General features: G+C 36.2%; 1 protein-coding gene across 1 annotated transcript; it reads left to right on the top strand.

Moving 5' to 3' along the window:
- Positions 1-2,927: 2,927 nt before the first annotated feature.
- dbh (dopamine beta-hydroxylase (dopamine beta-monooxygenase)) lies at positions 2,928-15,901 on the top strand. The gene is made up of 12 exons (XM_028025286.1): positions 2,928-4,239; positions 6,413-6,559; positions 6,682-6,939; positions 7,038-7,214; positions 9,105-9,207; positions 10,119-10,285; positions 10,397-10,540; positions 12,093-12,131; positions 12,501-12,560; positions 12,669-12,796; positions 13,689-13,848; positions 15,145-15,901. Exons 1-12 carry the CDS (start codon positions 3,871-3,873, stop codon positions 15,235-15,237), a joined length of 1,845 nt encoding a protein of 614 aa, XP_027881087.1. The 5' UTR covers positions 2,928-3,870; the 3' UTR covers positions 15,238-15,901.
- Positions 15,902-17,061: the final 1,160 nt, after the last annotated feature.

The following is a 17,061-nucleotide window of genomic DNA, read 5'->3' as shown; positions in this document are numbered from 1 at the left end:
CTTTATTGCCAATTTTGTTGAAAAAAATAGCTTGGGTTGTTTTACATTGTCCTGTCTGCAAAAGGTGCTTCCAATTTTAGTAAAATAAATAAATAAATCACATAATAAAACCAAAACTGGACCATGACACAGTGTGGCAAAAATGGGTCACTGCTATCAGAGAGGCATCAGCAGAGGGAGTCAGGGACGCTGGCCACAGATCCGATCATTTCAAACCATTCCTACTTTCCTTCATGTCCTCTTCCATCATACTGGATACTTTATACAGTCTTAATATAACCTCTGTCAACAACATCATCAACAATATGGACCAACAAGAGCACAGTCAAATGATATTTGAGGTTATCCTGACAAACCATGACTTATGCACATATATTGATCAATCTATTCTTCAGGATTCAAAATACACATATAGTTCAGACAAAACTTTACATATGCTCATTACCAATATGAGTTTTACATTGTTTTAGGGATTTTAAATATTTATTTTAAGTGATCTTTCAACTGAGTTTTCTTTTCTTCCCTCACAGTGCCAACAAGTACTTTTGAAGTGAAGCTTTCTAACCAAGAGCTGGTGCATGGTGGTGGCAGTATCATTCTGTGGGGCTGTCTATGAGTCTGTTTCAGGAAAGCAAATAATTTAGATAAGCTCTAATTCTGTTCAGAAGATTGATGGCCAAGACAAGCATGGGTGGAGACGCAAGTTAAGGTGAAGCTACTAAAGCTAACACCATTGAAACTTAAATTGAAATCAGCACAGTCTGACAGCTAAACTTCACTTTCTCTGTTTAGAGTTTAAAATGTTCTGCCAGAATTATGCAAGAAGTTGGCGAGATGGCACAAGCATGTGGTCAAGGTGCAACTTCCTAAGCAGACATTTAACAAAATAAGAGAGGGGGTGCATGTACATATTAAAGTGAAAATATAGATTTGGAGATGAGTCATATGGGATGTGATGATACATCCTCATTTGGACACTAGCTGTTGGAGGACTGAGAGGAGGAGCGTCAGCATGTGGGCAACTTAAGACCAGATGGAGCTTAGAAAAAGAAGGAACGTGAATATAAGTGAAGAATGAAGGAGGGAAGTAGAGGAAGATAGCTGAGCGTAGAAGAGGACTGGAAGGAGACTACTGATGAAATGATGCCCTGCAGGGAGAAAAAGAGGGCAGGGTCAAATGAACATGATAAACTGAGATTGATTGGTGAACTGGGTGTGAGTAGAATATTGGATAATTAGAGCTGTGGTTGGGATGTGGCCCTGCTCCCCAGCCTACACCATCATGTTAATTTAATTTAAAATCTAGACCCTGTGTGGATTAAAGAAAATGTTCAGCATATTCAACTTTATGCATCCAATTCTTCAGTGAAGTTATAACAACAAGCCCACTCAAACAGAAGGAACGGCTCAGATGAATCATTAAAATCCCAAGAGTAATAACTCGTTTCATCCGATGTCCCTACCCCCACACCTCTTCTCCTCAATTCACAGCTGACTTTACAGCATCTCAGCTCTGTTTGCTGACGCATCAGTAGTGGCACCGGAAAGACAAGTGTGCCTGTAAGAGAAGAAGAGAAGGCAGACAGTGAAAGAAAGACGCCCCAGCAGAGAAACGTGTGATGGGAGAGAAGCAGAGGGGGCCAAGCATCAGAAGTGTGACTGAATGAAGGAGAAGAACGAAATCATTACTGTCAAGCAAGTAGAGACAAAGAGAAGGTCACTGAGCCTCATATGAGAGCTGTTCTCTGAACATACAGAGCTCTGTTTGCGCCCAAGGGGACTTGACGTTTTTATTACATTAACCACCACAATGGCAGGATTTCTCTTATTCTGTCTGTTTTTTTGTTCTGATCCAAAGCTTTTCCTGTATGATTCCCTTCTGGATAAAAAGCAAAAACTCAATAGTCTGACATCCTATAAGAGCTTTTTCTTTTCCATTTCATTCAGAGTTGGCAGTCACCCTGCAGCAGAGTTGTACCGGAGCTTCACCTGCAATTGAAGGAATTTTGAGATCTATTGAATCCTCTCCAATGAAAAAGAGTGGTTTGAAATCATCACTACGTTTTTCTATTGTTTTCTGGAGTATGAATATTCAAGTAATCAATACATTTCTAACTTAATGTTTGAATTTGGGATTTGTAGCAATAAGCTGTGATTTGTTATATGTGGTAAAAAAAAAATGGTTTTGAGGTAAACACTTATGCTATTGCTATATGATGAGTCCATACTTAACACATTTGGGAACAAAAATTATTCTGTTTATTAAAATCATTACATTTCTCCTTAAGCTAATGGTGTCCGAAGTTTTGATTTTGTGTTGAATCCAAATGTAATTGGAGATTGTTGTAAATTTGACAAATTTGATTGATAATTTTCAAGAGTTTTAGTTCAAGATTTTCACTGACGCATCTTAACTTGGAAAACATTGGAAACAGCAAAAGCATTCATTATGTACTGGCGATATCAACTTCTTCCTTCTATTTAAAATTAATAGTAAGTGGGATTGAAAACATCTAGTGACTTTTTGCTTTGGACAGCAAACATATAATAAAACTGTTACTTTTTAAAAGAAATAATTACCCCATATTCTATTCTTGTTGCTGAAAAAAAGTGTTTGGATATCAACAAAATATAAATACATTAATACCAAAAATTTGGAAACCTCCATGATTTTCTTTTAAGAAGTCAAACATGATGGAGTCAGGTCCCTGTTATGCTTCAGATCTGCAATGATTTACAGATCCAGTTTTTCATCAAAATATATGTTTAATATTTATAAATCCTTACACGTTTAGTTGTTGAAAATGTAGTGAATAAGTAAAATCACAATTTCCACAATTTGCAAAGGTTATTTTAAGTGAGAAATAAATATTTTTCTGCTGAAGACCACACATGATGTAAAAACAAATAATGAAAATAGCCAAGCAAGTAAATAAATAAATCCTTATTTTAATTCATACAGTCTCTGTAATGTGTTTTTCTACTGTAGTAAATTTTTTTCACTAAACACCCTTTTCACATTGACTTTGCTAACCTATTAGATCACATCGCTTCTCCTCTTGAAAACCTGTATTGACAGTTAGATTAGGTCTTCTGTAGCCTAAGGTATAGGTTAAGGAGGACCGAATGCCTTAATGCCTTGTTTACACATCACCCAAGCTCCCACTGCCCCCGAAATGTTGTTTGAATCAATGGGGGGACAGCCTCTAGTGTAGGGAGAATATATAGAAAACATTTACATGTAGAAAAAAATCATTTTGGTGATTTGCTTACCAAAGCAGAACAGAAAGAACAATAAACTTAAGTTAGTCCAAAATGATGATCATTGATAATGCCCCTGGCTGAATTTGGATCAATTAGGGTCTGGCAGACGTGCAGAATCATGACCGACCCCCAGGGCTTAAAGAACACAATTCAATTTTCCTCAACAAATGTAATACCATTAGGCTGGATAAAAACAGGCAACTCACAAGGGAGGAGTCTTTTAAAAAGCAAAGAGGTGGACGAGGTCGGAAGAGACGTAACGGTTGTTCAGAGGAAAGAGGACACCAATAGAGGATCTCACCAGATAAATAGAAAATAAGAAGTACAGATGCTCCACAGAAGGTCAAACTTTGTCTAACATTACAGACAGAGAGGACAGAACACAGGAAGAAATAGTGCCTCTTCACTGTCATATGAGGCCTGAAATCAAACAGGACAAATGCGAGTGTATTAGACTGGAGAATCACGTCTTTTTTACAGCAAGACTGGAGAAAAAGTTCCCTCGCAGTTTGTTTTTCAACTTAAACTTCAGTTCAACTTTGGCAAGAGAAGTAGGGAAAAGAAAAACATCTTGAAGAAAAAACTTGAAAGGATCTGTCCACCAGCATGAGGATCTTCAGCAAAGACGTCCGCCTTCAGGACATCACCATCATGTATTTCACTGGCCTGGCTGCCCTGATGGTCATCCTAGTGGCTTCGTATCAGGCGTCCTCCAACGCCATCGACGTGTCCAGCCTAAAGCCGAGCCCTTCCAGTTCTCTGCCACCTCTCCCCATGCCTTTCCGTATGCCTTTGGACCCACTTGGAAACCTGCAGCTGGCCTGGAACATCAGCTATGCCACCCAGGAGATCTACATACAGCTGAGGGTTGCAGAGCTCAGACACGGGGTAGTCCTGGGGATGTCGGACCGCGGTGAACTCACCAATGCAGACCTGGTGGTGCTGTGGGACAATGGAACAAGGAGCTACTTTGGGGTAAAATTGATGCTGGTCAATGGTGTATGTTTTGAATTAATTAATTTTTGTTTGTTTTTGCAGGGATTTTATAAAGAATCTTAAGGAGAAGGAATTTCCTACATTTCATTGTCTCTCCATGGTTGTAGGGGTGTGGGAAAGGCATTTTTGCACAAGCAGCCTGGGGAAGAGTTTTGCTGCATGATCACAGAGTCGCTAAAGATGTTATCAAGCCTTCCTAATTGGAAATCAGTCAAACTGCACTAATAGCTGCAGCTCTACTGGGAATCATTAGCAGATATTTGCATATCAAAGCCAAATCACATGTTAATTAAGATGTGCGAAATGCCTTTTTTTCCCATTATGCCTCACACAGTTTTTAAGAAATTTTAACTGGAAATTTGTTGGTATTATTTTGTCTCTGATTAGGTCTCTCACTACCTAATCAGTGTCTGCAAGGAAACATCAACAGAGCAAAGGAAAAAAAAAAAAATCAGTGCGGACATCTGATTAATGAGAAAAAAAATAATATTTGTCACATATAAGAACAAAGACAGCAGCAACAGCTAAGTTTTTAAATAATTTTATGACATGATGCTATCACTAAAATTCTACAGTGAGTAATGTTTTAAGGTTTATATGGGGCCAGCCACCCGATATATCTCAGTTTTTTCTCTGCAAACTTCTAACTCACACTGGACAAGGTGTACTATGGCGTGCTTTATTAGATTTCTACAAAATGCACACTTTCTAAACTGATGTCTTCAAAATCCATGGAGTTCGTGTGGGACAGTTACATAAGAGTAACAGTGAGGAGATGAAAATGAGAGATCTTAGGTGTTATTTTGGACAGGTAGGAATGTGAGAAACTCAGACGAGGCTACAAAGCCTTCTGGCAGAGAAGAAGAACATCTTGTTTGCCAGGTTGGAGAAGGTTTCACAACACCAAATGCCACTCTTGTTCTAACTAGTTCTTTTTATGAATTATATCATAATTTGCCATCAAACAACTGACTACAACTGCTGCCATTTGTCACAATTATTACTCAGTAACCAATTTTGAGTTTCTTTTTTATTTATTGGAATTACAGAAGTAGTATCTGTGTCTTAATAATCTACTATTACTTACTTTTGCCCTTTCTTGAAATACATACAGCAAGTATGTTTCTTGACAGAAACATACTTTCTGTATATTTCTGTCATTTACAGAGTAAATACAGCTACAGTATTTACTCTGTAGCTGTCTTAATTGTCACAGTGATTATAATAATTTCTTTTTCACTTCAAAATGCTTTTTTTTTTCAAACTGCTGTATAGGGTACCTTACCAACAAACTAACTCATCTGTTCATCAGTTCATTTGCGATGGCGGAGGATTTACATTGCTTTAAGAAAGTATTCCAACCCTATTAATTTCTTTCACATTTTTTCATGTTACAGCTGCAATCTTCAACATATTTTATTGATATTTCAAAAGGCCAACATGAAGTAATGCTTAACTAAAGAGGTTACGGAAAAACTATGCCTGGTTTTGAATTTTGTTTTACAAATCTAAGATTTTCTTCCAGTATTGCCCTGCATTTAGCTTCATACATCTTCCCAATAACTCTGCACAGTTTCCCTCTTCCTGCTGGAGAACAGCATTAAGCAGCATAATGCTGCCACCGCCATGTTTCACCAGTGGCAGGATGTCGTATGGTGTTAGATTTGCACTATTACAGTTTTGCATGTAACCCAAAAAGTTCAGTTTTGGTAACATCTTACCAGAGCACTGTCTTCAACATTTTTGTAGCAAACTGAACACATGACTTTTTAGGGATATCTTCATGCAATGGCTTTCTTCTTGCTACAGAGACTAGATTTATGAAAATCATGAAAAATAATTGCCATAACAGATTCTCTATTCTCAGATGTTCTCTAGCAGACATCTCAGGCCTTCACACGACAGCTGTATTTACTCTGATTAAAATACACGCAGTTGGACTTCATTTACTAATTAGCTGATTTCTAAGGACAGTTGGCTGCACTGTATTTAATTTACTGTAGGTGTAGCAAAGTATAGGAGGATGAATACAAATCCAAAATGTATTGTATATATTTCCTTTTTCCTTCCTGTAAATGATGCTGTTCCAAAGTACTGTAATTAAAGATTGAGGTCTCCAGGTGGTCCTGTTTCACCTCATTATCTCCTACAGGACGCATGGAGTGACAGCAAAGGCCATGTATCACTGGATAGCCATCAAGACTACGAGCTGATTGAAGCTAAACAGAAAGCTGATGGATTCTACTTGCTCTTCAAAAGACCATTTAGTACCTGTGATCCCAGAGATTACGTCATAGAGGTAAGAAAAGACATTATTATTGAGTTGTTCTTTTATTTCCTGTGTGTGCGTGCGTCTGTGTGCATCAGCCTCCCATATTTAACTTTGTAGTTGTTTAAAACCTTTCTCCTCTGACTCATCAGGAAGGAACCGTGCACATCATCTATGGCTTGTTGGATCAACCACTTGCCTCTCTTGGAGATCTGAACCTGTCCAGAATCCACATGGGGGTGCAGAGAGTGTTGATGCTACGCCCTGACATGCCATCACCCACTCTGCCTCCAGATGTGAAGACGATGGATGTTCTTGCTCCAAATGTCATCATACCAAACCAAGAAACTACCTACTGGTGCTTCATCCAGAAGTTGCCTGATGATATGCCCAAGAACCACATTGTCATGGTATAAGGATATTTAAAATAATAAATACTTTGCATTTTTATCAATACTTGAATGAATTAATATAAAAAACCTGTTTGCTTTTTTACTATTTCCTCTAGTATGAGTCTGTGATAACTCCAGGTAACGAAGCCATCGTGCATCATATCGAAGTGTTTGAGTGTGCACCAGATCTGCGAGAGGTACCACAGTACAGCGGCTCCTGTGACGACAAGATGAAACCCAAAAAGCTCAACTTCTGCCGCCATGTGCTGGCTGCCTGGGCAATGGGGGCTGAGGTATGATGGGAAGTCATTTCCACAACATGAATGGGGCCTTTCCACAATTACAAATAATCCAAGAGTCCATACTCAAATTAAAGATGTGACAATTAGGTTAAATGTCATCAGTTTATAAAAAAAATATTTAAATATGCAAAGACCAAAATATAGAGCAAAATAACTGTATATACTGTAGTTCCCTGGTTTAATGTAAATACAGAACATCTAATTGAAACAGAGCATTGGGACGAACTTGGTTAAGTGCAGACCTTGCACCTATTTTAAGAGACAAACAAAAGCTCCCACACTAGTAATATTAAAGCCTGGAGCTGCAGTCTTTAAAATTCTGTAAAGATGTTCCCACACACATCAGTTCTATAAAGAGACAGTCTGTATGTGGGAAGCACACAAATATTTATAAACTTGCAGACATGAAAAGAGAAAAATACACCCACAAAAACAGCAAATGAAAAGCCTTCATGAACACATATAATGAAACGTTTTAGAGGTGGTACAAAAAAAAAAATCATAATGGGTCCTTAAGATTAGATTTGTGTTTTTTCAACTAGTTTTAAAGCATTTTTTGTGCCACTGGCAATCTCTTCATTGCAGAAATAGCAGACTAAAACTTGCAGAAGCGCATGTTGCATTTGAATAATTAGCTGGAAAGAATAAAGCCATTCTTTTTTCTGTGCCCTGATAGTTTTTATCTCGCATATTTTTTTATATCTATTGTGGGATTAGTCAGTAATTACAATGGCTGTGGTGAAAAATATGGAGATAATTCCTAAGTTTCTTGTGACAGACAAGATGCCCTGGCCAGAGTAAACTTTGTCTTGTACAACTTGAATAAACAAACAAAATGTTTATTTACAACCTTCTCAATAATCCATGAATTTTAATTATTTAATTTTGGTGATGAGCTCCGAGTCTTTCAGGTTTAAAAGTTTCCTTGGCATCACCCTAATTTTTAGCTTCCTCCACAGATTCTCTATAAGATTTAAACTCCAAAATATTAATATGACTTCCTGTCAGAGAAAACATGTTGCTCAGATTAAATATTGGCCTTAAAATCAATAATCTTCAGTATGGAAAAAATATGGATTAACTGCAGATTTTGCCCAAATGACAAACTTTCAACTCCACAGAAGAAGAGTACAAGGCCATACGGTAACAAAGCAGCAGCTGAGTAAGTAAAGCAGCCTGCTCTCCACATAAAGCAAAGAGGACAGGGAACAGCGAGGCTGTCACCATATTTCTCTGTACCGCTTCCCACTGTATCACAAGCAAGCCTGGCCCCTCTCCGATTGGATTATCTGCCAGCTAAACAAAAACAAGCAGGATGCCTTCTGTGAGCTGTGAAGACAAGATTAGGTTGGAAATATTCAGGCCTCTTTCATCACCTTCTTATAGTGTTGTTTTATTCTCCTAGGCGGTGCACTGAAAGAAGTGGGTATTGAAGCCTTGTAAAGCAGCTGAAAAAAGAGGGAGAAATAAATTATGGAGAACTGTCCTTTTGAAACAGTGGAGGAGCAAGTTTAAAATGTTTTTTTTTTTTTAGAAAAATACACTTTACATGCCAGCATAGAATTTCAAATTATTTGATAGGTTCAAAAACAAAAGTCAAATTATCTGATGTGCAACTTTTCTTTGCAAAGAAACAAATTCTATTATTTCTACTACCTTTCAGGTACTAGAGACTAATTTATTCATATAAAACATTTTAAAAGTATTTTATTTTCAAGGGAAATCTTGATTACTATAAAACATGAGTCTAGTTGTTACACAATTATTAAATGAACTCTAAATTGTAAGTCGTCCAATTAGCCACTGCACTACACAAACTCCTGCTGTGGTTTTTCTCATGAATCTTATATTTCAAGTGTGCATGGATGTGTGTGCTTGCAGGCTTTTTACTATCCCCCTGATGCAGGCCTGGCCATAGGTGGACCTGGTTCCTCAAGGTTTCTCCGTTTGGAAGTCCATTACCACAACCCTCTCCTTATAGCTGGTACACACAGTACACACATCAATACTTAACTGAAAGATGTACTGCCAACGGCAGACATATTCTTTTAAGAAAAATAAAAACAGACGGAGCTTTGTTTTGTCTATTACACTGAGTTTTAGCCTCTTCTAATTAGATTAGCTGATTTAATTTGTGCAAATATGTATCTAGATGTGAAATATTTGTGTATTTCACATTAATATTCTCATGTTCCTTCCTTGAAATGAATAATTTGAAACATGTTTCTGCATTTATGAGAAATCTAGAGGTTTTAACCAGAAGATATGTGGCTAAATTTAATATTACAGGTTGTAGGTGTGCCAATGAGAATCTGTTTTCTGTTAGGTCCTGATTTATCATTAAGAATCATAGCAAGAGAAGACATATGAGATGTGTACACAGCTTCTCTGTGCTTTCATTAATTCAAAACACCTTACTCTGATACTGAAAATAGCTAACTTCCAATCTTCCTTCATCACAAACTAACTTTCTGACCACCTTGAAAGGGCTGATCAAGTGGAACAGGCAATTCCAGTGCATCTCAATTAAAATTCATGACTTGCAAAATTCGCAGTAAGTTAAAAATGTTAGGTTATTATGACATCACACTTCTTTTAACTTTTCTTATGTTTGTTAAAAAAACACAATTAGCATTTCCTTGTCTTGTCCAAACCATAAGTGCTTCCAAACACATCTCAGGACAAGACCAGATAAAGTGTCTATTTGACACTTTCAATGATCACTGACAACTTAAATTGCAGAAGGCTGCTACAGAAAACAAAAAGAAAAAAACATATTCATTTTTACATCTTTCAAAGACTGGGAAGGTGTACAAATACCCTACCTGTGGAATATTTTTCAAGTATCACAGTTATCGTACATCAAACATTAATGAGTCTGTATTTTTAATGCAGGCAGGCATGACTCATCTGGGATACGACTGCATTACACTCCCAACCTGAGGCGGTACGATGCAGGGATCATGGAGCTGGGCCTCGTTTACACTCCTGTCATGGCGATCCCTCCAAAGCAGCATACCTTCTATCTCACTGGGTATTGCACATCAAAGTGCACCCGGACTGTACGTGCATAAAAGCTTCATCACTTAATGGTTCAAAAGTTGAGAAGCTCAGCTTTGAGATTTTTTGTAATCTAAAAACTCTTCTTATTTGTCTGCCGGTTGTCTGTCTAGGCTTTGCCTCCAGGAGGTATCTATGTATTTGCCTCGCAGCTGCACACCCACCTGGCTGGCCGTGGGGTCAGAACAGTTTTGGTGAGGGGAGGGAAAGAGCTGGAAGTGGTACAGGAAGACCAACACTTCAGTACAGACTACCAGGTGAAAGAAAGGACATATCTATCCATGTCAATGCTGTAATGATGCACTTTTGCAATTTGTTTTCTAATGCAAAAAGATTGGAAAATTCATTTAAAAAAAAAAAATCATACTTTAAATGATTTCAGAAATATAGTTTTAAAATTTCAGGAGGAAAATCAAGCTCTTTTCCCTATGTGAAAACTTTTCATCTTGTTTCATAAGTATGATCATCCATAACTTACAACTAAACAGTAAAAAGTTTATCAGAAGAAAGAAGTGTCCACATTCCAAACAGAAAGTGTTATGTGGGCAAACGAGGTGCCACATCACAGCTTTTCTCCAATATTATTCTAACAAGTAAGAAAAGTTTAAAGATTTCTTCATGTCGTCATTTAACCACTTCATCTTCCAGGAAACTGAAACAAAAGAGAGTGAAGTCTATTACTCATTTTCTAATAAACTCTTGCCATGATGACTTGTTTAGTAAAAAAAAAATTACAATATAAATAAAATAGTTTAAGAAATAAAATTAATACAATATATATTTTACTATACCAGCATTGAAAAGCATTTTTAAGCAATTATTCATGGGGGTTACAAACTGCTACTGTGCTACCTTCCTGCAGCAGTTGGCTGTGCTAGAGTGCTAATGTGATTGTGTGCAAAAATCTGATTAGAGGAGACAGTTGCTATTTTAAAATTCCTGATCAAGAATAACAACAATAATAAAATGCTTCTTTTCTTGAACAAAACCATTAATTTATCAACCAACAGCTTGGGGTAGTTTCCTGCCACATGAAGGTTGGCAGCTAATGACAAAACTAATGACATCTTGTTTATAAACATAAATACCAATACAGCACAGGTGGCACTTTTTTTTATTTCTGTCCTACTAGAGTGTTCGATAACATTTTCACATTTTGACTTTTTTTGGTGGGTTTGATGTGGCTTGTTTTCCATTTCTTCATCCACCAAAAGGGGGAGCTACAGTCACAACAGCCTCCTACTTCCAGCAGTAACGACAATATAACTCATGTCATGGTTTAAGGCCTCATCAGGCACAAAACTGTAATTTCAAAGATGCAATGACCTTATCTGTCAGCTATAAACTGAGAAACAGCGGCATTGATATGTTGAGTTACAGCCCAGACGCATGCTTTTTGCATGGTACATATGTATACACTCATCACCCGTTATGTGATAAAATCCCAATATGATCTAATGTGAGACTCATCTAAATGTATGTTGAGTGGTTTTAATTCAGAACCTGAGGCCTCGTTAGACATATGAGGGCCTTTGTTACAACTTTCTCCGCCAAGCTAACACATTTTCTAAACTTTGTCAGTATAAAAAGTCCTTGGGAGAGAAACGGCTGCTGTTCCTCTTCTCTGTAATTAAAGTATTTGTACAAAATGATGCAAAAATACTATACTGAAATGAATGGTTAAATTTGGAGAACAATAAAAGCATCCTGTTTTAATCATATCTAAGCTGATTTTTAATGTGAAGCACAATTGATATTTGACTCATGAATCCTTTTGTTCAGCTGAATTTGCTCTCTTCTTACATGTAGACAATCCGAGTTCTGAAGAAAATGATCAATATTTTACCAGTAAGTATCACACTTTGTGGATTTTTGAATAAAAAATGTATGTATATATTTCATATGTGAAAAACAATCTATCCATCTATTTATTCGTAATGCATTCAACTGCTTTCTTTTTTTATTTCATTCTTAAGAATCTGGTTCAAGTTTATTTATATTTTCTTCCCCTTTGCTTGCACAACAGTGCATTAGATTCTTACCACTGTGTGAAGCATTTAAATTGAATGTAAATAGAAGGAGGCTGTAAAATCTGAGATGTGATGGGAAATTCCCAGAAGACTGACCAAACAGTATCTCTGATCCACAAAACACATTTCTGTTTGACGCCAAACTGGCTGCTGATATTTCTTGTGTAATTATTGTTCTATCCTGCAGAGCGACGTCCTTATAACAAAGTGCACGTACAACACAGAGGACAGGAGCAAGCCTACAGTGGTGCGAAGTTTCAGTCTTTAAACGAAAACTTGTTTTAACACTGTAACCTTTAGTTCCCCCTCTGATGCTCCTCACACTCATTATTTTGTTCTGCTCTTATCTCCACAGGGAGGTTTTGGCATCATGGAGGAAATGTGCGTCAATTATATTCATTACTACCCTCGGACTCAACTGGAGCTCTGCAAGAGCCACGTTGACCCAGGGTACCTGCAGAAATATTTTAGCTTCATTAACAGGTACTGCAGAAAAATCTTTAAATCATTTCTGATTTCTTAAACCCGTCTGTCTTTTATGCCGATTTCAGTCAGAAATATTCAAATCAATCAGAAATTATATATTTGTTTTTGAGAATGCAGTTAATGCTGGTATGTTTAGCAAACTCCATTTTTTTTAGTGGAAAAACAAAACTAATATATTTTTATATGAAATGCATTCATATAACTCTGCTGTTTTTAATGAGAAACAAAAATACTACAATAATTTTGACAAAATACGTTTCAAGGAGTGCTTAATTATTAATATTAAAAGCACTGAGATGGGTGAATGATTAGCAGTAGCAATGAAAACGAGGAGACCCGGCGTCAAAACAATTTCAGCTTTCTAAAATCTACTGTAAAATATTTTTCCACTTTAAGTCAATATTTTACAATTCTTTCCTTCTACATATTAAATATGAATTATATTTTTGGAATTTTATACCTTTAAAAGGTAAGGAGATACATTTTTCCACTGTTTGAATCTGGAAAAAAAAACAATCTAAAATGCATCACACACACAAGGACCAAAACACACAATCAATAGGTAGGGCAAAAAAAAAAAAAAATTAAATGTAAAATTTTGCAGTAGTTCTTGTTAACATTGGATAAAACATGGAGTTTGTTGGTTTGATAGCTAAGCTGGCAAATCTGAGCTATTTTCATTCAATCCAACCTAAATGGGAGGAAACTTAAACCACAATAGCACAAAATGTTCCTGAGATCTGTGAAGAATTAGAGAAACAAATTGGGATTTTATTCCCCTTCAAACGCAATGCACCGTTATCCTCTAAAAGCAAAGATAAGTGTTTTAAAATACCTCGTCTCCTTCTTTTGTGAACTTTTTTCCATCTCTCCCACTCTTCCCATCAAGGTTCCATGGAAATGACCAGTGTGTGTGTGGCGATTTTGGTGTGACAGATCAGTATGCTCAGCTGCACTGGGATGATTTTGCCGGAGAAGTGCTGGACTCTCTTTATAACACAGCTCCCATCTCCATGCACTGCAATCAGTCCACTGCACGCCTCTTTCCTGTGAGTCCCTCATTCATCAAATACACACATATTTACAAGCTACAATGGACTGGCAAGCTACCAATTTACCCAAATCAAGATGGATATTATTTCAGAAAAGTGAGACTCAGACTGCTTTAGTAAAATAAACCCACACAAACATCCAAGATGTTGGGATGAGAGTGAGTAAATTGATTTCAAATGTAATGATGACCTTAATCAAGATTTCTGGACAGAAATGTTCTTTCCTCACAACACTAGAGTTAGGAATTCTGGTTTTTAGAAACAGGAGACAAATTTAAAACCAATTTATTTAAATAATTTTTAATGTCACTCTACAGCTTAGTGACATGGAGCTAAGACAGCTTTATCAAAATATGTGGTTAGAAGAGAAATGTTACGGAAGGGAATATGTCAGGTAAAATATAATAACTAAAGCACCATGCCTGGTGGAAAATCTACTAAAGCAGGACCTTATCACTTTAAAAGACCTTTAATGTCAAGCCCAGCGTGTGGTCTTTTTTCACACTGACATGTCTATGAACTAATGGAAGGCAAAACAGCTCAAGATAAAAATATATAAGAAAAAAAAAACTAAATAAGTCAGCATTTATACTTGCGGTCATTCTCATTGTTCCTCAGTGATTTCTTTTATAATATGTTTGTTCATGCTTACAAAACTTTGTAAGTTGATGCAGCAAGTACAGGCTAGAATTATTCTAACAAACAACCAGAGGCTGAATGGCTCAGCCTCAGAGCATTGCACACAACAGTGTGCTGCTTCAGCATGTTGGCATGAATCCTTACAGATTTTTCACTTAAAATGTTTCAGATTATCAAGCAAACTTTAAATTTACACAAAGATAACCGTTGTCAAATTAAAAGTGACTAGAGTAAAATGTCTCAAACATATTAATGAATAAGTGCTTGATTTATATAACCTGAAAAAGAAAATCAAGTTTTACTAACAGTGATGTAACAGTAGAAGTAGTTTTATGGTAATTGGTTTTGCCTAAATTCTATTTCCTGAATTGCATTATTCTGTGACCATTTAATTTTGTGCCTTTCCTGGTCAGTTTTGACCCATCAAGTCTTTTTTTGAAGACATATACACATTTATTGTACTTAGCAAATTATGTTTACTATAAATGTTTGTGCTAAAATGAGATCAAGACTGCAAAGTTGTGTGTATTACATAAAGAAGCCTAACAAAAAACCAAGGAAGACATATGGAGTATCTGGACATTTGTTGAAAAGAAACAGAAGAAAATGCCTTTAAATAAAACAATTACTTGTAACATAAAATTTTTCTTCCAGGGTGAATGGGAAAAACAGCCCCTACCAGAAGTGACCACCATCCTACCAAAACATCGCTACCCCTGTGAAGGAGGTGCGGAGTCGTACAGCTGAGCAGAAACATCTGGAATAGTTTGAGGACAGGGAGCGGTCAGCAGACCAACAGGAGATTAAAGAGGATTATTAAATGTGACTTAGTTTGAATTTAGTTTTATCTCTACATTAGCTGATAAATAGCATCCACTGCTTACTGTAATTATATGCCTGTGCAAACACCCACCAGCTGTGTTTATTATTAGTGCATACTAATTAAGCTAATAGCAGTGTTATTCGTGTGTTACATCTAATGAAAATGACAGTGAGATATTTTACATCACAAGTCTGTCAATATAAAAACAAAAAACATAAAAGCTATCCAAAAATTAATAGAAAAACATTTCTCGTGATTCTGTTAAATTACACTAAAGCATTGTATTTGTCATATAGTTTAATGTAATGCAGTTAAATAAATATTCTATATTACAGTAAAATGTTGGATTACCTTCCGGACTTTGTTGTATTTGTTTGTTCCTATGGAGGTTTTATTTTTGAGAAGAAAAATACACAAAGTGCTTTAGGTTAAATCACATTTTATTAATAAAGAAATTCTCTTCAACATAAGTAACAAGTCTAGATCAACATGAATAATTTACTCCAACTATTTCTCTTTGCATGTTGTTATTTAACAACTTTTTGTTGTTAAATAACAAAAAGTCATTGCTGATCTTTTGTTATTTAAAGTCATTTCTGACTTTAAATAACAAAAGATCAGCAATGATCTTATTTAAAGTCAGCAATGACTTTAAATAACAATTAATTAGTAAACATTTTGTGCTTGATGTGCAGTGGCAAGCATCACTGAGATATACTAGAGTGATGATAAACAACTTATAAACCCATCCGGTGATTAAAGAACACCTTATGTTTCAAAGGCTCAGTTACAGAGTAAAGAATTTATTACATGAATAGCATTACTCCTACAACTTTTACTCCATACTCAGTAACTTCATATTAACGATGTGGCTATTTGCTACTTCCTGTAGATTCTTGTCTGGCAAAAATAATCTTAATTATGAGGTAATCCAAAGGATAGATCTAATTTTACTAACCTAACAACAATTGACCTTCTAAAAGTAAGGAAATTGAAGGATTATTAAGCAAGCCTATGCTAATAAACATAACTGGAAGAACTGAGATTGAAGGTGACGATGACAAATGTTGCTAGAGTGAATGGCAGCATTTGGGAAAGGAAACCAAATGGAGTTACTGCAATAACCAACTGCAATCTTGCAAAACTTTTGCAGCTTCAGTGTCACTGATGCTGTGTTTTTTTATGCTTACCTGAAACTTCAGCCCTAGAATTTAATGACCCTGAACCCTCAACCAGAGAAGCTTCAATCACGATTAAAACTTGGTATTCTGCAGCCATGAATATTAGTCTCCAATTCTGTTACTCTTTGAAATTGAATTAAAATCCAAATTATAGCAATTACCGGTAGTTTAACAAACTAAGCTGACACCTCTCACAGAGCAGCAGCTTCCATTCTTTTAAGCTTAAAAACTCTTAATGATTCACTTTCCTTAAGAGTTATGGTTGTTTTTGTTTCTGTCTTGGAACATGAAAACATAACAGAAATAGATTAAAACCTTGAAATATTCTCTCTTAAGCCCTTTCACAAAGCTCCATTTCAAAAGATCATAGTAATATCAAAACCTGAAAGCTTCCATATCGCAGCCATTTTCTTAGGAAACTTTCTACTTTGCTCATCTGTTTGTAATTTGACGCAGACTATATAGATGCAGGATGCTAAGTCCGGTTCTCAGACATACCAGAGAAACATGCAACTTAAGGTACAGTGAAACTTTGATTTTAGGAGATTTGATGTTTAACAATGTTTG

The sequence above is a fragment of the Xiphophorus couchianus genome, chromosome 8 (genome assembly GCF_001444195.1).
Source record: "Xiphophorus couchianus chromosome 8, X_couchianus-1.0, whole genome shotgun sequence".
Classification (NCBI taxonomy): Eukaryota; Metazoa; Chordata; class Actinopteri; order Cyprinodontiformes; family Poeciliidae; genus Xiphophorus; species Xiphophorus couchianus.
Note: the sequence above shows the minus strand (reverse complement) of the source record. Positions and strands in the feature narration are given on the sequence as shown.

Coding starts and splice junctions, on each gene's coding strand:
- dbh (XM_028025286.1), top strand. CDS start 3,871: ATGAGGATCTTCAGCAAAGACGTCCGCCTTCAGGACATCACCATCATG. Junction 9,208..10,118: donor CAACCCTCTCCTTATAGCTG/GTACACACAGTA, acceptor TTTTTAATGCAG/GCAGGCATGACTCATCTGGG. Junction 10,286..10,396: donor CATCAAAGTGCACCCGGACT/GTACGTGCATAA, acceptor TTGTCTGTCTAG/GCTTTGCCTCCAGGAGGTAT.